The 21,261-nt window shown below is 40.6% G+C and overlaps 1 protein-coding gene across 1 annotated transcript in view; it reads left to right on the top strand.

The window, feature by feature from the left end:
• The first annotated feature begins 6,371 nt into the window (after nt 1-6,371).
• The window catches only part of RAB1A (RAB1A, member RAS oncogene family), a 37,153-nt gene continuing 22,263 nt past the window's right edge, over nt 6,372-21,261 (top strand). Inside the window, exon 1 of the mRNA XM_079792415.1 lies at nt 6,372-6,618. Within this exon, the coding sequence (XP_079648541.1) occupies nt 6,596-6,618 (23 nt within the window). The 5' untranslated portion in view covers nt 6,372-6,595. The remainder of the gene's footprint in view (nt 6,619-21,261) is intronic.

The following is a 21,261-nucleotide window of genomic DNA, read 5'->3' as shown; positions in this document are numbered from 1 at the left end:
CTCACAACTGCCCTTCCTTGCAGGCCGGGTGCCTCCCAACTTCCCTCTCCTGCTGGCCATCTTGTAGTGGCCATCTTGTGTCCACATGGGGGCAGGATCTTTGACCACATGGGGGCATCTATATTGTGTTGCAGTGATGATCAATCTGTATATTACTCTTTTATAAGATAGGATAGAGGCCTGGTACAGGGTGGGGGCCAGCTGGTTTGCCCTGAAGGGTGTCACAGATAAGGGTGGGGGTTCCCTTGGGGTGTGGGGCGGCCTGAGCGAGGGGCCTGTGGTGGTTTGCAGGCCTGCCACGCCTCCTGGCAACCCAAGGGGAGGCCTTGGTATCTGGAATTTATTTTCCTTCTACAATTGAAACTTTGTAGCCTGGGGTGGCAGCCATTTCTGGGGCGGCAACCATTTCTGTGGCAGTTAATTTACCTTCTACAATTGAAACTTTGTAGCCTTAAGCAGGTGAGCCCGGCCAGGGTGTGCGGAAAGCTTTGCTTCCCCTGTTGCCACCGGCAACCCTGGCCTGCTCTCTCAAGCTCCATTCTGCCGCCATTTGTTTGAATTTGTTTACCTTCTATAATTGAAACTTTGTAGCTTGAGTGGAGGCTTAGGCCTGCAACGGCTATGGAAAGCTTGGCTTCCTCTGTTACCTGGGAAACCTTGCTCTCTGTGGCTGTAGCCATCTTGGATTGGGGTTAATTTGCATACTCGCCCTGATTGGCTGGTGGGCGTGGCTTGGCTGGTGGGTGTGGCTTATATAGCGGAGTGATGGTTAATTTGCATATTACCATTTTATTAGAGAGGATATTATATATTATAACAAATTGCTTCTCAATCAGGCCTCTGGAATGAATTAAGTTTGAGAACCGAGGTTCCACTGTAGTTTCTAACAGCTCAAGGCCACAGCTGTTAGGATAACCCCAGGTCCCCCTCCCCACCCCTTAAAATGCCTGCCTGGGAAAGCTCAATGCTGCCTGGAGAAATTACTATTTGTTCCAGCCAAAACCTGGTGTTAGGAAGATAGGCCCCAGAATCCCCTCTTTGAGCAGTTACTTTTGAAAGCTTGCAATTATAAATCTTTTGCTGCTTTCTTTTTGAAATGCAAACATTCAAGAGATAACTCATTCCCAGCCCAGGGCTCTTACTTGCATCACTGCCTCCTGTCATGAAGATGCAAAAAGAGCCTGTGATGAGTTGCTCTAAAAAAAAAAATGCAAAAAGTTTGTCTTCCAGTTAAATGCCAATTAACAAACCCAGATGGCCTCATCACATGGACCAACCAACCCCCTTAACACTCTTCAGAGCCTTTTCCTTAGCACACCCCAGCTTTTACAAAGTCTGTCTTTTGTTTTAGTGATGTTAAGTTCAGTTCACATCAGGCCTTTTCCCCTATGGTAATAGTCATTACTGAATAAATTCTGTTCTTACTGTTTTAACTAACTTCTGGTTTTCTCTGTCATTGACAGTCTTCTGTGTTGTGTGTTGATTCAGAAAGGGGAAAAGTTAAGGCAGTGAAAAGAACTTACACACTTATATGCAAAGCCCATGGACATCAGCAATAGGGTAGTGAAGACCTGGGTGGATGGGTGGGTGGGTGGGGGTTGGGTAGGGGCTGGGCAGAGGGGGGTGGAAGACGGTTAAGGGGGGGATGGGAGATGTTTGTAGTACTATCAACAATAGTGTGTGTTTTTTTTTAAAGAAAGGGGGCAATTTCAGGTACAGTCATGAGCTACTTAATGACTTAGTCAATGATAGACTATATATATGATGGTGATCCAATCCTATATAATAAAACCCTAATATGCAAATCGACCAAACGGCAGAACGACCATTGCTATGACATGCACTGACCACCAGGGGGCAGATGCTCAATGCAGGAGCTGCCCCCTGGTAGTTAGTTCGCTCCACAGGGGGAGTGCCACTCAGTCAGAAGCCGGGCTCACAGCTGGCGATCACAGTGGTGGTGGCGGGAGCACCTTCGACCTCCGAGGCAATGATAAGGACCCCTCAGGAGATGTCCGCCTAAGCTGGCAGGCGGACATCCCCCGAGGGGTCCTGGACTGTGAGAGGGCACAGGCTGGGCTGAGGGACCCCCCCACCAAGTGCACTGGGCCTCTAGTCTATATATATAAAAGCCTAAGTAACCGTTCGACCGTTCGACCATTTGATTGGTAGCTATGACGCTCAACATACAGGCATGGAAACATGGAACAGACTGATGAATCTCAGAGGGAAGGGGGGAGGGGAGAGGGCAGGAAGAGATTAACCAAAGATCTTGTATGAGTACTGGAGGCCGGTGCATGGATTTGGCCTGCACGGATCGGGCCAAAACCAGCAGTCCAACATCCCGAGGGGTCCTGGATTGCAAGAGGGTGCAGGCCAGGCCAAGGGACCCCACAGGTGCACGAATCCATGCAATAGGCCTCTAATAAGATTATAATAGAGCTGAAAAATTCCTATGGTGTAGTGATGCCGTAGCCTTCATAAAGTTAAGGTGCAACACATTACTCACTTGTTTGTGGTGATGCTGGTGTAAACAATCCTACTGAGCTGCCAGTCATATAAAAGTATAGCATATATAGTTACATACAGTACATAACACCTTTTTTTTCCCACCACTCCTGTCTTAAACAGTACATAAAACTTGATAATAATGATAAATGACTATGGCTGGTTTGTGCATTTATTATAGTATACCTTTGTTATTTAGAGTTTTATAAAACAGTATGCTGTTACGTTAGCAGCAGCCTCATACATCTTGTGTTGACAAGTCTCTTGATTCTATCATTTTTGCTTATGTTTGATTTAATCTCATGTTGCTTCGTATAGTAACAAGCTGTGCCGACTTGTAGCCTAGGAGTAGTAATAGGCTATGCCATATAGCCAAGTGTGTAGTAGGACCTACCATCTAGGTTTGTATAAGAGCACTCTATATGATGTTTATGCAATGATAAAATCACCTAAAGACAACATTTCTCATAACATATCCCTTTGTTAAGCATGGCTATACTCTAGTACTTCCACACCAGGGCAGCTTTAACCCTGACTTTGAACTGCATAGCACTGCCAGTCTTCCTCCATTTTTACCCCATTCCACCTCCCTCCTCCAGTTCTCTGACTTGGTTGGGGCCTTGGTTCCCAAGCTGGCAGGTAAACAGGATACAGTATCTCTGAGTCACTTTTAGTACCTCCCTTCCCCCACTACCTTCAGATTCTATCTCCTCCTCCCTGGAATCTCCTTTCCATTCTTGATGCAATTGCTCTAGGTCAGGACTCATCATTTCTTGCCTAAACGAATCTAATTACCTTTTAACTAATCTCCCTACCTCCAAAGTGCTACTTTTAAAACACTGAGCTGATTACCTCACTCTTCTCAGAACTTCTGACTCTACTGCCTACTGAATAAAGGTAAAACTTCTCAGCAGGCATTTGGGGTTCCCCATGCTCTCATCTTTTTTTTTTTTTTTTAATAATTATTTTTACTGATTTCAGAGAGGGAGAGGGAGAGGTAGAAACATTAATGATGAGAGAGAATCATTGATTGGCTGCCTCCTGCATGCACTCTACTGGGGATCGAGCCAGCAACCCAGGCATGAGCCCTTGATCAGAATCGAACGCTGGACCCTTCAGTCCACAGGCCCACACTCTATCCACTGAGCAAAACCGGCTAGGGCGCCCCATGCTCTCATCTTAAACTCAATATCTTCCACCTCATCTTCCATGGAATTATTACTTAAACTCATGTGTATCTTTACACTTTTAGGGTTATGCTCATATTCTTTTGATAAATCGCTCCCTCTTCCCCGTTTTGCCAGTGATCAAACTATTAATCTCTTTCAAAGCCTAATTCAAATATCATTTCCTTAATAAAAGCATTCCCAATAATTTGAGTTGGAATTGTTTCCTTCCTCTGTATTTTCACCTTATATCATTTTTGAATGTCAGGTTCATAACAGGTATAACTAACCATCACCACAATGATGATACAGTTAACCCTTGAACAACATGGCAGTTAGAGGTGCCAGTGCAATACAAAATGTGTGTAGCTTCTGTATTTCCATCACACAAAGTTCCTTTCTGTCTCTTTGTCGATAGTTCCTTCCTCCCACTTCTAGTTCCTGGCAATCACGGATTTGATTTCTGTCCCTACACACCTCATATAATTTAATCTAATTGTTTTATTTGCTCCTGTAGACCTTGTTTTGTGTACACATCTTTCTATCATTTGGTTGTATAATCTCTTCGCAGACAGAGAGCTGTAGTTCTTCACCCTAGTATTCCTCGTGGTTCCAAGCACAAGTTCCAAACACATTTATTATGTGTCAGGTTGTAACTATTTGATAAAAGAAAAAGGGACTAAAATGAAAAGGAAAGAAGAAAGGAAGGAAGGAAGAAAAGAATGACCCAAAGAGTAAATGGACACATCGCTCTAGAAGAGTTCTGATTCACCAATAGGGCAACCAACATGGCTCATGCTAGTTTAATGAATGATTCTGAGTTATTAATCTGAAGTATAAAAGTAGCTACTCTTAAACATCTAGACATAAGCTGCCACTGATCTCTTTGCATATGACAACACTGTAAGGTCTGAGGTGTTCTGTCCTTGGTATACAGCAAATACACTTATAAGTTTCAGGGAAGTTAAGGGAAGGGAAAAGTAATTCATTTACCAAGTGCTTTATTATTCCCTTTGATCCCTGCTCTGATCTGTTTTAATCTAATTCTTACAACTACATTCTCACTTAAGTTAAAAGTTATTAGGAGGTATTTCTTTGTTGGGAAAGGAAATAGGCAATTCAAGGAAATTTAGGGGTATACCTCCAAGGGGAGGGACAGGTTAAAAATTGTATTTTTGGGTCAGGATGAGTTCTTCAGAGATTTTCCTGAGTGTTCCATTTGTGAAATTACAATATATAAGAAAGGATAGGAGACTGGGGTAGTCAACACTTTTTTGAAGTCTATCATTGATCCATTCAGGGTGCTTCTGGTATGGTGACCATATTCATTTCATTAGCCAATATGATTCGAAGGAACTCAAAAGTGCTGTTTAATGAGGTTGTCAACTAAGGCACATGGTGGAATTTAGGGTTAAGGGGTGTAGTTGGTAAATGGGTAAAAATAAGAACAGCCTTCTTTCCTTATTTTGGTGTCACGGGAATTTAAAGTTATTTTGCAATCACTCTTGGGAGATAATTTCTTTGGTTCTTACAACAAGTTGGAAGATAAACTTTGGACAATATATTGTACTATGCCCTTTGTAATGAAATAACCCAAGATAGTATGTTAAAGTTTAGTGATTTAAATTCTCGAGCTGATTAAAGAGAGCTGTTAAGACCAAAATATGTGTTAGTACAACTCCTGGAGTTTCAACTAAAAATAAGCACAATTCAACTTGAAGGCTGAGACCGGGACTGGAACATCTTGCAATTTTTGTTAATTCCGTGTCCCGTCCACGGAATGTGAAGCCATTGAAAGTTGTGGAGTCGTAATGGAAGCGCTGTTCCAGGAAGATAAATCTGGCTGTGTGTGTGTGGAGATGGCCTGGAACAGAGAAGATAGAAGTAGTTCGGCTACTTGGAGGTTACTGCAGTATCCAGCCTGCGGAGATCAGAGCAGGGATCAAAGGGCGTAGTAAGAAATGAAAAAAAGAAAATAATAGTGCCAGTAACGTGAGGGAGGAGGGCAACTGAAAGAATGGCTTCGTGTTTCCCAGAGACGCCGTTTTCAGCAGAGGCCCCCTGATTCCTTTTCCGTCCTTAGAGGGACGTCCTGGGACCAGCATGAAGGCTGAAGCCAGCAAAAGGCGCACGGGACGCAGGACCAGCCGCGAACGTCCTTCAGCCCCTTCCCCTCCCCTCCCCTCCCCTCCCCGCCTCCGCACTCCAGCCGTCCCTCGGGTTCCAACCCCTCTCTCTTCCCCCAGCGGAGTCCCTAGAACTGCCCCCACCCCCATTCTCCGCCCGCCGCCAGCACCGCCTACTGCCCCTCCCCTCCCCCCTCCCCTCCTCCCCTCCTCCCCTCCTCCCTTCTGGGGTGCTGACTTTCCCGGCTGCCACGTCTCACTGATGACATCACCAGGGCCGCTCGGCCTCAGCCAATCCGCTAGGGGGAGTCCGAGCAAAGTCCTAGCCAGCGAGTCAGCGGGGAGGGGCGCCGGGAGGAGCGGAGGGCGGCGGTGAGGGAGTGGGGAATGGGGCGGGAGACAGCCCCGCAAGTACGCATGCGCCAGGGGCGCGGGGCTTGGCGGGAAGGTGAGTCCCGGCCTCCCAGCCGCACCGTCAGTCTCCAGCGCCCACAGAAGTGCTAGCAACACTCTCTCCCGGCATGCCACGCGGTGCGGCCGCCTCTGGGCTATGTAAAGGCCCCTCCGTCTCAGGCTTCCCTATTTCCTGGTTCGCCGGCGGCCATTTTGGGTGGAAGCGATAGCTGAGTGGCGGCGGCTGCTGATTGTGTTCTAAGGGGACGGAGTGGGGGAAGACGTTTGATCTCCCGGAACAGCCTATCTCATTCCTCTCCGACTACCCGGGGCGGCGCGGAGAGTCAGGTCGGCGGCTGCAGCAGCAAGGGCGGCGGTGGCGGCGGCGGCAGCTGCAGTGACATGTCCAGCATGAATCCCGAATAGTGAGTGCAGGAGAGCACCGGTCGGCTGGGTCGGTGGGCTAGCTCTGGAAGGCTTGAAGGGGGCGAGGAGGGCAGGGGAGGGGGTTGGGGGCCTCGGCCGGGGTGAGATGAGGGTGATGGGGTGGGAGGAGAGGCCGGCGGCTGGGAGTCGGGCCCCATTGTCTGACGGAGGAGGGGCGGCCTCGGGGAGGGGTCGGGCTGGAGGGGCGAGCCCGCCGGGGCCTGGACCCGGTCCGGGTGGAGGCCCGGGGGTCGGACTGGTGCGGAGGAACTGTCGGCTGAGAGGGGTGGGGCGTTCGGGAGTCGGTGTTGGGGCGGAGGGAAGGGGTAACTTCTCCGGGAGGCTGTGACTTTGGAAGGTCTGTTTTTCCGGGGAGAGGGCAGGTGGGAGAGCGCTCGCGGGGGGCACTGTCAGACCCTGCGCCCGCACTCTGCGGAGCTGTCAGCATCGCCTGGGTGGAGACCCGTTTACTTGTAAATCTTGAGTTTGTTGGCTCTCCTTTCCACCTTCTCAGCCAGGTTGCCGGTAACGTGGATGTTTTTCAGGGCTGAGTGGGATTGATGGTGAGAAGCGTTTTAAAATGTTTAGTTGTCTTTTTTTTAGTTATTTCCTGGAGTTCTTTAAGAATTCGCCACTGCCTTCCTAAAAAGCCTAGGGATCTTTTTTTTTTTTTCTTCTTGTCTTTTAGAGGACACTTAAAGTCATTTTGTATTGTGTAGGTCAAGAAAGAGAAAGACTAATCTTAGGAACATGTATCTGATTATTACCAAATTAAAGGAAGACTTTGCTGTGAAGTTGAAAGAGAAACTGAATGGGTCCCTATGCTAGATCTGTAGGTTTTGGATTACCTACTTGAATGTTTGCAGATAGGGAATGAGGTTCCATGACGTGTCATGAAAAGTTAATGCATTTCTTTTTTCTTGCTTACTCAAGAAGTCACCCCAGCAGATGTGACACACCTGGCACTTTTCCTAGGAACTGCCGTTCACTTTTCCTTGGGAAGACTTTGTTTGGGCTCTCTTCATGGCCCTTAACAAAACCCTCCTCCAGTTTGTATCTATAAATTAATGAATAATTGGAGGAGATTTAATTGGTATTCCTCTTCGGTGTCAGAAGGCTTTGGGGGGACAGGGAGAACTTTTTTTTGTTTTTGTCTTTACAGCAAAAGTTAGTATTTGTTCTAGAAGTTGAGTTTATTTGCTGCTTTGGTCGATTAGACATTTTCCCTTCAAGGTCCACCCATCAGTTTAGCTGACTGTCATATGTGTGTCACATGGTTCTTGCAAAATGCATTCTGACTTCAAGTTTTGTAATATTGTGGTTTGATGCTGAAATGTCCCCTTTTTGTACTGAACAGAAGCCATAGTATTTTATTAAAATACTATAAACTTTTAAGAAGTTGAGGATAGTGTTCTCATAGTGCCATATTTGCTATGTTGGCAGTTTTTAAATATCTTCATAAAGGGCTCCAAGGACAAAGTTTGTTTTGCATAGTTGGGCAGAGTTGAACTTGAGGTTAGTTAGTAGTTTTCCTGGCAACAGTAAAGTACATGGATTTGCCACTTTCTGGAGGTTTGTAAACCTCTTGTGTTCAGGTGGTTTCTTATATTTGCTACATATATTTACTGCTGTAAATAGATTTTGGAGATTAATTTAATAGAACCATGACAAATTATTTAGCCTCTGAATTTGTTTCTCCTTAAAAATAGGGTAATAGGAGTAGTTGTGAGGTTCAAGTGTATATAAAACAATTTGGAAAACTAAGAGCACCCTAAGTGGAGTACATCACTATCATGTAAGACATTCTAGTAGTTCTAGGATTTAGGGATGTAATCCTTACTTCCAAGGAGCTAATAATGGAATATAGAGAATAGGTTGTATGTATGTCAAATACCCATAGACATAGCAGGTTGGATTGGAACAACAAAATTTCAGAGGAGGTTAGAGGGTTGTAGTAGGCTAGTTGGGTTCAGGAAGGCTTTGTAGGAAAGAGACCTGTTCAGGAATTATTAGCAATTGTTTTGGATTTTTCAAGGGGTAAGAAGGAAGGAGAATAAACAGCAAGGATAGTAATTCTTAAATATGGTGCCAAATTATCCTTCCTTTTCATTCTCTGGATTAATGACCCTCAACAGAACCAAACCCAGAAACCATGTTTATATTTTTCTGGCATCAAGTATGCTATTACCTGGCCTACTGTATTTATATTCTATATTGTGTCTAGTAAAATAATCTAGGAGTTTTTGGAAAACCTTTGGAAAAGCATCCGTAAAAATTACTTGAGTTCAGAGGAAGTGATGGATATTTTATTATGGAGGCTCACAAAGGCAACTAGCAGGCAGATTTTTAGCAATCTGACTTGAGCAGTTTCCTTTGTCTTTAATGAAATTTGTTATAAAAGTAATTAGAAAAAAATGGCAAATAGAGAAAAAAAGGAAACAATCCTTTTATCACCTCCACCCAGGTCCATTTACTTAAACACTTTGTTCTAAATTTTTAAAGTCTTATGTTTTTTTCTTAAATTAAGATTTGTATTGGTTGACATAAGATTACTTGTTGATAAAGTTTTATTACTGAGTTCTTTTATTTTATAATTTTCAAGTTGTAAGCTTTTGGTTTTAGAGTAAGAATAAGAACTAACTGTATCAATCACTGATTAAATTTTAAACTGTGCCTTTGACTCCTTTCCATGTTATTTGTCTGGTTTGGGAGAATTGACAACCCTGAGTTATCTTTGTGGTAGAAATTAAGGGTAATAACTGACTCACTTGAATTTCAAGTACAAACAAAAACAAAAAGCAACTGGAAGTGGAATCTGAACAGTGGAAAAGTAGATGGAAAGTGTCAGAGCTTTCTTTTTTTTTTTTGGAGATCTGAAGAAAGATTTTGATTTCCTGCGCTAGGTAGTGAAGCAGGCAGTGATTATTTCAGCACACTGGTTAAGAAATATTTAACATTATTCTCATGCCAGAAATATTTTTCCTAATCCATTAGCTTCTAGTGGGCTTTTTAGTGTCAAGAAAATCATTTTGGCTGCTTCATCTATAAGGAATGTGTTAAGAATAAAGTACCTATCATGAATATACCAGTTAATTGCAGAAAAATGTTTATAGTAGTTACCTTGTTTTTAGTTTTTATTTGCTTTTTAAAATCATGACTCCAGATGATAGTGAGATCATGACTCAAGATTTAATCATTCTTTCAAACGTTGCTCATCTGTCATGGAAGACTCAAGAAACATATGACTTTTTTTTTTTGTCAGCACTATGCTTTGAATAAATCTTTTTTTAAATACATATTTTTATTGATTTTATAGAGAAGAGGGGAGAGAGAGAGAAACATTGATGAGAGAGAAACATCAATTGGCTGCCTCCTATAGGCCCCCTACTGAGGAATGAGCTGCAACCCCTGGTATATGGCCTGATCTTCAACCTCTTGGTTCATGGGTCAAAGCTCAACCATTGAGCCACACCAGCTGGGCTGAATAAATCTATCTTTTAAGTTAAGGATTTGAAAGTAAAAGCAGGTTAATTAGGTTTCATCTATCTAACAGTATTTTTCACTAATGAGTATATATCATTACTGGCTTTCATATAATTTTTAGTTAGAATTTTTTTATTAGAAAAGCTGAAAATCTAAAAGTAAGTGGTTATTTTGTTGGTTGCCTTGACTTTTGGTAGTGTTGGTAGAAGTTTGAAAAATTCAGAAAAGTTTAGAGAAGAAAAATAACCAGTATTTTCACTATCAATATGATTTCTTAATGTCTGTAGAGAATCAACATGTGTAATTCTTTGGGTAATGTAAGTTTCCAGTAGCTATATAGAATCTTCACAAAATACATCTTAAGAGTTTTGTGTCAGTGGATGATCTTGTAGGATCATTTATTTATTTATTTTAATATATCTTTATTGATTTCAGAGAAGAAGGGAGAGGGCTCTCGAGAGAAACATCAATGCTGAGAGAGAAACATTGATCTGCTGCTTTCTGCACACCCCCGAATGGGGATCAAGCCTGCAACCCTGGCATGTGACCTTGACTGGAATCGAACCTGGGACCTTTCAGTCCGCAGGCTGACGCTCTTTCCACTTAACCAAACTGGCTAGGGCTTAAATTGTTTTTTATTCTGAAAGCAATCTTAGTAATTTACCTATGAGCTAAAATCTTGTTATATTCACGTCCTACTAGCAGTCCTTTGGCTGTGTTATGTGTGTTTTCTCTCCTTGGCAACTTTTGACTGTACTTAGATGATGATTTTACTAATTGCAGTTGTTAAGTTTTGTTTTTGACTGTTAAGAATAGCTTCCTTTTGCTAATGTTATCCTTTTTCCTAATGTGAAAATGGGTTAAATAAGATGCTTTTTAAGGTTTTGAGATTTTTAAAGATTTGTTAAAAAATACTTTAAGGTGAAGAGAAATAAAAAAAATGGGTGTAGGATGACAGTGCATGAAATAGTTTAGATGTGTAGCTTATCAGTTTTACTACTCTCTGGACTACATTTTGGAGTTTTGAGATTTAGGCAAAATGCCTACACTTAAAAAAAAAAGTCTTACAGGGAGAGGGAGAGGTCAAGATTGTTCCACTGTTTTCCTGTAGAGGGTGGGGCCCAGATTGCTTTTTTTTTTGTTTGTGTGTGTGTGTGTGTGTGTGTGTGTGTGTGTGTGTGTGTGTGTCTGAAATAGAATTTAGGGAAGAAAGTCTAGGGCTTGGCTTTTCTGTGGAACCCTGTGAGTGTCTCAGGTTATAAAAGGGTAATGGTGGAATATTTGGGGACGGGGGGCTGCGGTGGGGGGGGGGGCGTAGTCCTAAGGCCTTAAGAAGCCGGAGAACAAGTGTTGGTTGGTTTGTTGACTGACTTAATTAAACATGTGAAGAAGTAACATACAAAGTAGTAGGAAATGGATGTTTTTCTTGGTACAGGTTGGCTCAGTTGGTCAGAACACCCTGCTTTATTAAATTCAAGGTTGTGATAGGTTCCAATTAAGTTTACTATATTCTATGTTTGTAGATTCCTAATTGTGACAGGTAAAGTGTGAGTGCCTTTGCTCAGAAGAGGAACCAGTTTTTGGAGATATTTTTAAATAATAATAGCTACTGTTTAATCAGTGCTTACTTTTTGTGCTAGTCGCTTGGCTAGGGTCTGTACCTCAGGTTGTGAGCTTTACAAATAAATTTAGTGATGGGTTTAACTTGTCTGAATGTATTTCTTTTGAATAACAATATAACTTAAGTGGAATTATCCTTTGTCCTTTTCATTCTGCCTAGGTGTTTTCTAGTAACTTGATTCAGTACAGTAGTTATTCTTAACCAATTTATGGTCATGTACTCTTTTTAAAAAAAATTATTTTATTGATTTTTTACAGGGAGGGAGGGAGAGGGATAGAGTTAGAAATAGAGTTGGAAACATCGGATGAGAGAGAAACATCGATCAGCTGCCTCCTGCACACCCCCTACTGGGGATGTGCCTGCAACCAAAGTACATGCCCTTGACCGGAATCGAACCTGGGACCCTTCATTCTGCAGGCCGATGCTCTATCCACTGAGCCAAACCAGTTAGGGCTGGTCATGTACTCTTAAGAGTATTTGATGTACCCTGTGGGCCTGCTGCCTATATGCATACATACTCATTATATTTTGCATAAAGTTGCAACCTGTTCACACTGACTGAGCCTATTCATGAACCTCAAGTTACGAATGCCTGATTTAGGAGATTGGAAACAGAAAAGAGAATGTTTACTACCATTCTTTTAAAATGTGGAGACCTGAGTGACAAAAGTTTAACTTTAAATCTGGTATTCTGAAGTACTAGTTTTAAAATGTGAGACTTGTTTGGGCATGACTTTATTTTGATGACCTAGTCTATGCTTCTCTTCCTTTCCTTTAAAAAAATTTTTAAATTTTATTTTAAAAAAACTTTTATTCATTTCAGATAGGAAAGGAGGAGAGAGAGAGAGAAACATCAATGAAGAGAGAATCACTGATCGGCTGCCTCCTGTATGCCCCCCACTGGGGATCCAGCCGCAACCTGGGCATGTGCCATGACTGGGAATTGAACCTTGACCTCGATTCTTTTCCCTTTTTTTTAATGCTTACCTTTATGCTCCTCATTAAGTTACTAATAAATGAAGTGTTCTAAGAGTCTTGAAACAAAGGCACACTTGAGTTCACAGAACATTAGCTTTCACATTAAGAACAATAGGTCATCTCTAGTGTCTTTACTACTTTAAAGTTCATATGGTTGTAGTTAAGATAAATGCCTAGCCATGTGTAATATAGTCTTATGTGGATTAGGTGGAACTTATAAAAATATTTAAATAGCTAGGTTTATAAAAGGACATTTGAAGCAACTTTGTGAAATAATACATCATGTAGATTGGTGGCTAGCACCTGTTCTCATGAATAACATTTGTGTTCATTGCGTACTAAAGCTAATGAAGTCTGAACTCCAAAATTTACCATGATCTTTTGAGTTGAGCTAAATTATTTACTAACACAGATGTTCTAAGTTAACTTTTTAAAAAGTATGCTTTTATTGATTTTATAGGGAAAGGAAGGAAGAGAGAGAGAAACGTCACTGTGAGAGAGAAACATCTATTAGCATGTCTCCGACTGGGGATTAAACCCACAACCCAGGGATGTGCTCTGGCCAGGAATCGAACCATGACCTCTTGGTTCATAGGTCGAAGTTAAACCACTGAGCCATGCTGACTGGGCCATACTTTTCTTTATATTTGGTCAAGTCCAGCGTGCTAGTTCATAGATGCTTTGATCATTCTGATAGGTTTTACATATAGGACTTAATATATTACATTTTTATAATCTCTATATAAAATAAGTTGTTGATGGAATGCCGTATGATAAAAGAATATACCATTTGGAGTTGTAAACCCTGGGATTAAGTTCAGACTGCCACTTACCTCATACAAGTCATTTATGCCTTTGAGCCTGTTCCTTTATCTATAAAATGTGATTAGTTCTACCTCAGTTCTGATTCTCAAGAGTAAACTGTACAGTACTATCCAGACATTATTTGACATGTTCATTCTATTAAGGGATGGATGTTAGAATATGTGTAAAAGCAGGTAGTTCCATGATCTTGTCTGCTTTAACAGTTTTTTCAGTACAGACTTGTAAAATCTTCCAGTGAAAGTATATGTATACATACATATGTGTACACACACACAGCTAATTTCACCTTGAAAAAAGGCGTGATAAAGAAAACAGCCAGCCCTTTCTTTCTCTGTCATCAGTTAGAGTATGCTAGGAGTTGAGGAGTTTTTCTGTTTTTGTTTTTTAATTATGAAATATGAACTCTGCTCCTAGGTGTTTGCCAATTAGTTAAGAAGATGACTCGTGTTCAAACAGGCATAATCAATGTAACAGTATTAACACAAATGAAATCTTGTGGTACTTTTAAAGAATTAGGATGGCAGGATAGACAGTGCAAAAGATTTGGAGGGGCTTATGATTTTTTTTTTTTTAAACAAAGTTTTAGTTATGTTTGATTTAGTTGGAAAGGAATAGAGCACTGAGGAGGACTGTCCAGACCCTTGATGCTAACTAGTTCTGGCATGAGGTCAACAACTAACAATTTGAGTTCCTACCAGCAGCCAGAAAATTATGTATGTACATTATTTCCCTTAATTCCATGAAGAAATAGTGCCCTAGTTTTACGGATGAGGAAAAAGAGGAAGAATTAAATGGCTTGCCCAAAGGGCATTCTGAGTAAACAGAATTGAAATTTTAACTCAAAGACCTGTGAATTCACAGTCCAGATATGCTGTTTCCAGTTTTACAATGTGTGCTTAACTTCTGAGAATTTAAAACTTAAGCCAGTTAATTAGGAAACTTAACATTTTTGTGGTCAATTACTTTTAAAATTCATGATCAGAGAGGTCTTTTTAAAATGTTAAAAAGGGTTTGTGAGTTACGTATTATAAATGGACCTTTGATTTTGTCCTTCATATCTTGTTTTGGGTTGATATTTAAAACTTGTTTAGGCTTGAAGTTAATTATTTTATCCTCAGTTTTTCTGTCCTCATGACTATCCTTAAATATGTTTACTTGGGGCCTTAGAAGTCATGGTTGTCTTTCTGTGAGTAAAGCAAGTAAAGCAGAGAACTGCCTTTCTTTTGCTGAAGAGGGCACATTTGCTGCAGACCATGCTACTATAGTGTTTCTAGATTTTGGGAGTCGTGACCAGTATGATCATAGTACCTATAACTATTAGTTGGTAAGTTGTGATACTTTGTCATCCATCTTCTGAACAGAAGATGAATAGCTTCAAAGTTTTTTCCATAGCTCTTAAAGCTTTCATTAAGTTTCCTTGTGGTTTGGATGGATGAAGGAAAGTGAATAGTAATTACCGCTTATTATGCTTCTATAATGTGCCACGCACTGTGCTAGAGGTTTTCGAGGCATTATTTCTAATCCCGACAAGAAGCCCAATTGGGTGGTAGAGGGTTCTAATAGAATCTTTTCACAGATGAGGAAATTGGTGAGTGCCTTACCTCAATCATGGCTAGTATGCAATGGTACTTGAATTCAAATGCAGGTCTTTTCAGCTTTAAAACCATGCAGGATTTGAATGGTAAAGAGGTAGAGGACATTTACACCTCTTCCTTGGTATGTTTCTCAGCAAATATTTGGTATATAGCTTGTAAGACCATCTAGTCATTGTCTTTTTGCATGACTTGCCACTTCTTTCAATACTATCAAAATTACCCTCATTTTCAGAGTCCCATTTTGAATTTTTGGAACACTGTTCTAAACAGATAAAATGGAACCTGGAGAATTAATCTATTGTCTCCAAATATCAAAGAAAAACATGTAGTTGTAGGGGTTGATTATGGGAATAGTTTTTAAAAAATTGTTTGGCTCTTTCCTTAAATTTGGCAATCGATTATTCTGACTATTTATTTTGATTAACAGGCTGCTTTTGTCCATAGCTGAAGGTTTATTTACTTTTATTTAACCATAAAACTAATATGTGCTCTATAAAATTCAGACAATATAGAAACATATGAAGTAACTAAAAGTTCTTGCCTCTCCTCTATCCTGATGGTCAATTTTGAATTGTGTTCTGTAGAGGATAAAGTGAGTGAAAAAGAAAAGTTGATGTTAGACACAATTATTGCAATTTTTATTAGTTATTCCATATCCCAAAGGCTAATAAAATAATGTGTAGTTTAATAGTGAATTAAAGTTTATTTGGCCACTATACATTAATATCATAAACATGATTTTTTAAAAATATATTTTATTGATTTTTTACAGAGAGGAAGGGAGAGGGATAGAAAGCTAGAAACATCGATGAGCGAGAAACATAGACCAGCCGCCTCCTGCACATCCCCCACTGGGGATGGGCCCGCAACCAATGTACATGCCCTTGACCGGAATCGAACCTGGGACCTTTCAGTCCACAGACCGATGCTCTATCCACTGAGCCAAACCGGTTTCGGCTCATAAACATGATTTTGTTTTAAATTTGATGTGAATCTAGTTTTAGGCTGTTTCCAAGTATGACATTAATAAAAGGTAAAATAACATGGTTCCTATTATGCAGGTAAATTGGTTCTAGATGAAAGAGAACAAATTTTAGTTTCCATTGAACTTTTAAAAATAGCAGGCCCTTTTAAAGGTATACTTTAAAAAAATATATATTTTTTTATTGATTTCAGAGAGGAAGAGGGAGAGAGAGAAATATCAATGATAAGAGAGAATCATTAATTGGCTGCCTCCTGTACATCCCACACTGGGGATTGAGCCTGCAACCCTTGACTGGAATCGAACACGGGACCCTTCAGTCCACAGGCTGATGCTCTATCCACTGAGCCAAACTGGCTAGGGCCTTAAAGGTATACTTATAACTGATATTAGAAAATTTGTATTTTGGGGCTAGTGTTTGATTAGATGACTAGACATTATTTATAGTCATCTTCTGTTTTACTTTTGTCTTTTTTGCTTTGTTTCATTATAATAAACTAAAGGCCTAATGCACAAAATTTGTGCAAGGGGCTTGGTCCTCACAGTCCCGGCTGCCTAACAGCCATGGCTTTGTCCGGACAGTCGTTCTGTTGTTCGGTCTAATTAGCATATTAGCTCGTTATTATATAGGATTATTATATAGGATTTATTGTAAGGGAGAGGGAAAGAGAGATAGAAACATCAATGATGAGAATCATTGTTCGGCTGCCTTGTACACACACACACCCCGACGCACACACACACACACACAGGGGATTGAGCCGCACCCCGGGTATGTACCCTGACTGAGAATTGAATTGAACTGGTTCATGAGGTGATGCTCAACCACTGAACCACACCGGCTGGACTATCTTTTCTTACTTGGTATATCTTTTCAAAGGGTGGAATGTTGAAAGCTGTGTTAATGCCCGTCAACTTTCTCTTGTAAAATATTCACTGACCTGTGAATTATGTCTAATCAAATTTTATTGCATAAAATAAGAAAAATAATTCTCATTTAATCCAAAAAGTTATAGTTGTGGCTGTATTGGAAATGTGCCAGTGCTATCTGCTTACAACCTTGACCTACCTAGAAATCACTTGTGTTGTGGCAGGTGAGCTGAATGAACTTGTAAGGGTGTTAAGTCATTGAACAAACACTCTCATTAAAAAAATGTTTTCTCCCCTCAACGTCTTTTCTGGTTATAAAAGTAACACAGGCTTACTGCAGACTGTTAAAAAAATATGTAAAGAAAAATATCAATCAATTGTAATACTATAATTTAGAAGTGTCAATTTTTTCCAAATGTTTTATGTGTGTACACAATTTTTTAAAAACAAAAATGGTTATACTAAATAAAGTGTTCTATAATCTTTTCACATAACAGTGCTTCACATAACTTTCTCTTTTGAGATTTTAGAATTCCCAGTAGCATTTTAGATTCAGAAAGCAGATTTATCCCCTGCTTCATATATTATGCAGTATGGTAACTTAAAGAAAAGGAAAGCATTTTACCTAAAAAATTTTGAACCAAAATCTGTTTTAGTAAATTTTTTAAATCAGTAAACACTCGATATGTTTTTTTTGTTTGTTTTTAAAATAAATTTTTATTGATTTCAGAGAGGAAGGAAGGAGGACAGAGGGGAGAGGGAGAGAGAGAGAAATATTGATGAGAGAGAATCATTAATTGGCTGCCTCCTGCACACTCCCTACTGAGGATCGAGCCAGGCATGTGCCCTGACGGAATCGAACTGTGAACTCCTGTTACATAGGTCGACACTCAATCACTGAGCCATGCCAGCTGGGCTGAGGATACATTTTTTGATTTTAGAGAGAGAGAGGGAGGGAGAACGTTGATTGGTTGCCTCCTATACGTGCCCTGACCAGGGATCCAACCCACCACCCTTTGCTTTGGTGCATAAGATGATGCTCCAACAAACGGAGCTGGTGATGTTCCCTTTGATCACCTAGTTAAGGTTGTATCTGTCAGGTTTCTCCCATTATGAAGTTAACTATTTTTTTCTTTCCATACTCTGTTAGAGAGCAGTCATTAGGAGCCCACACTCAAGGGAAGAGAATTAATAAGCTCCATCTCCTAGAGGGAGGAGTGTTTAAAGCAGGGGTCCTCAAACTTTTTAAACGGGGGGCCAGTTCACTGTCCCTCAGACCGGTGGAGGGCCGGACTATAGTTTAAAAAAAAACTATGAACAAATTCCTTGCACACTGCACATATCTTATTTTGAAGTAAAAAAACAAAACAGCAAAAACACCCGCATGTGGCCCGCGGGCCGTAGTTTGAGGACGCCTGGTTTAAAGAATTTGAGAGCATGTGTTAAAATTACCACAGCAATAAATATTTTGGGGGACATATGTGAGGCCATGCAAATAACTTGTTTCTTCTTTAAAAGTTTCATCCATTGCTCAGCCGATGTGGCTCATTGGTTGTCAACCTGTGAACCAGGAGGTCACGTTTTGATCCCGGTCTGGGCACATGCCCGGGTTGTGGGCTCAATCCCCAGTGGGGGATGTGCAGGAGACAGCCTATCAATGATTCTCTCTCATCATTGATGTTTGTTTTTTTAATCTTTATTGTTGAATGTATTACATATGTCTTCTTCCTCCCCACCATTGACCTCTTTTAGCGTGCCCCATCATTGATGTTTCTGTTTCTCTCTTCCTTCTTCTCTGAAATCAATAATAAAAAATATATATGTATACACACACATATATATTTTAAAAAAAGTTGCATCCATTAATTTTAGCTTTCATTTGTGGATCTTGCGTGTCGTAGTTATTATTGTGATGATCTGGTGATTTTCTATTTCTCTCATTTCTTCTACATGTATTATTTGGAATCCTCCTATAAAGAAGATTTGTGTCTTCTCTCTCATTTATTTATTTATACCCATATAGACTCATGAATATCTATTGTATTGCTTGGATTATAGCATGTGGTTGTTTACTTTGTGGCTCATATTGTTTTGCTTTGGCCATTGAGAGAAATTTCAGGTTGGCTCCATTCTTTTAACATGCCATGTTCCCATCCATTTTTTTCCCTCTAGTATTTTGCCCCAAATGTTAATCAGAGATGGCCATATATAGTTATTTGTATCTCACAATGAAAAAGGCTGATTAAAATGCAAAATTAGGATGTCCTCTGATCTCTTAGCATATGCTTAGTAAAAGACATAGTGCTAGCTTTTGGATACACAGATGAGTAAGTCAGTTTACCTTCACAGATAGTTATGTCAAACATAAGAGTGGGGGAATAGATTCCAGACTACTTAGGGGGATAGAGTATGAAGGATTATAGCAAACTAGAGGCCCGGTGCACGAAATTCATGCACTGGGCAGCGGGGGGTGGAGGGGGGGCGGGCAGGGTGTCTCTCAGCCTGGCCTGTGTCCTCTTGCAGTCCGGAACCCCTTGGGGGATGTCCGCCTGCCGGCTTAGGCTCACTCCTGGCAGGTGGACATCCCTCTCGCAGTCTGGGAGCCCTCACTCCTTACCACCCACCTGCCTCACTCCTTACCACTCCACTCGCTGCTCCTTAGCGCTGCCGCGGAGGTGGAGAGGCTCCTGCCACCATCACTGTGCTTGCCAGCCGTGAGTCCGGCATCTGGTTAAGCAGTACTCCCCCTGTGGGAGTGCACTGACCTCCATGGGGCAGCTCCTGCATTGAGTGTCTGCCCCCTGGTGGTCAGTGGGTATCATAGTGCCCGGTTGTTTTGGTTGTTCCGCCGTAAAGGTCGCTTAGGCTTTTATTATATAGACTAGACATGAAAATGACCAGAGGAATTTCAGATTTGGGAGCAGTGGATAGGATTTACTAGGATAATCTAATATATGAGAATGGTGATTACAGTTGTAACTATAGATTTCTGATCTAGCAAAATTATATTTTAGACTAAAAACCTGGGTATGTGCCCTGGAATCGAACCATGACCTCCTGGTTCATAGGTCGACCCTCAACCACTGAGCCACGCCTGCCGGGCCTGATTCCAGATTCTTGGGAAATAAAGAAAAAATACAGTCTGACCATTTGCTATAGTATTCTTGAATCTTTGTACCAAAATTCTGACCTTGTAGTTTCTAATTTTAGATTTGCATATTGTCTGTCAACATTTTTGCTGGTTCTGTTCCGTAAATTATAGTTACAGAAATATCTCTAAGCATTCTCAAATCTGAATTGTCTCAAACCTTCAGTATATTAATAGTTTAGAAATAAGCTACTACAGTAGTAGGTTATTTAAAATGTCCCAATGCAAGTAACATTCTCTTGGTGTGTATATTCAATAAAGGAAAGAAGTTTGTGAGTTTGACTTTGTTTGCCTTTCTCCATGTCTCTTGTCATGTTAGTAATGGTTTGGGAGAGAACAAAATACAGTTGACCCTTGAACCTATGGCACAGTATAAAATCTGCATATAACTTAAGTGGATCCTCTGCATATGCAGATTCTCAGCTGTTGACCCATGGACAATGTGGATTTAAAAAACCCGTGTGAAAATGGACCTGTGCAGTTCAAACCTGTGTTAACTAGAGTCTTGTTTAGTACTAATTATCTCATTGTAAAGAAGAGAACTCAACTCTTCATATTATGTATAATGGCTGTGAACCTTATATCATCATAAACTCATAAATTAATTTCAAATAACACTTTAACACTTTAAGAGAATGTGGTAATCGAAAAAGGTGATTTTAAAAAACTGACTATTTCTCCCCAAACCTGTAGGGAATTTTTATGCGGATATTTGAGCCAAACTGGCAACATAGGCTGGTTTGCAAGATCTGAAATGCTTCCAACTATTATTTTCTTGAAACCATAATGTAATTTGTAATAATTAGGAAACATTCATGTTTTTTCCAGCCTTATGATTACTCTTAAATAGAGAAATTGCTTTTTAAGGTAATGATACTACCTTGGGCAACATCTGTGGCTCAAGGCTGTCCTTTATTGTAACAGGCTCCAGTACAGCTGATTCAAGGGATGTTAATTGAATGTCTGCTGGATGCCTGGCACTGTGCTGAGGGAGATTGATAAATTCAGAGCATCTGTTGTGTTGAAATTTCTGTTAAAAACTAAGTAATTATAGTGGTATCAGTGGTGCGATTATTCTTGCTAACTGAAATGTAAATTCTTTTTTTTTTTTTAAATGTGTTTTTATTGATTTCAGAGAGA

This window comes from Cnephaeus nilssonii (genome assembly GCF_951640355.1).
Source record: "Cnephaeus nilssonii genome assembly, chromosome: 15".
NCBI classification, from domain to species: domain Eukaryota; kingdom Metazoa; phylum Chordata; class Mammalia; order Chiroptera; family Vespertilionidae; genus Cnephaeus; species Cnephaeus nilssonii.
Note: the sequence above shows the minus strand (reverse complement) of the source record. Positions and strands in the feature narration are given on the sequence as shown.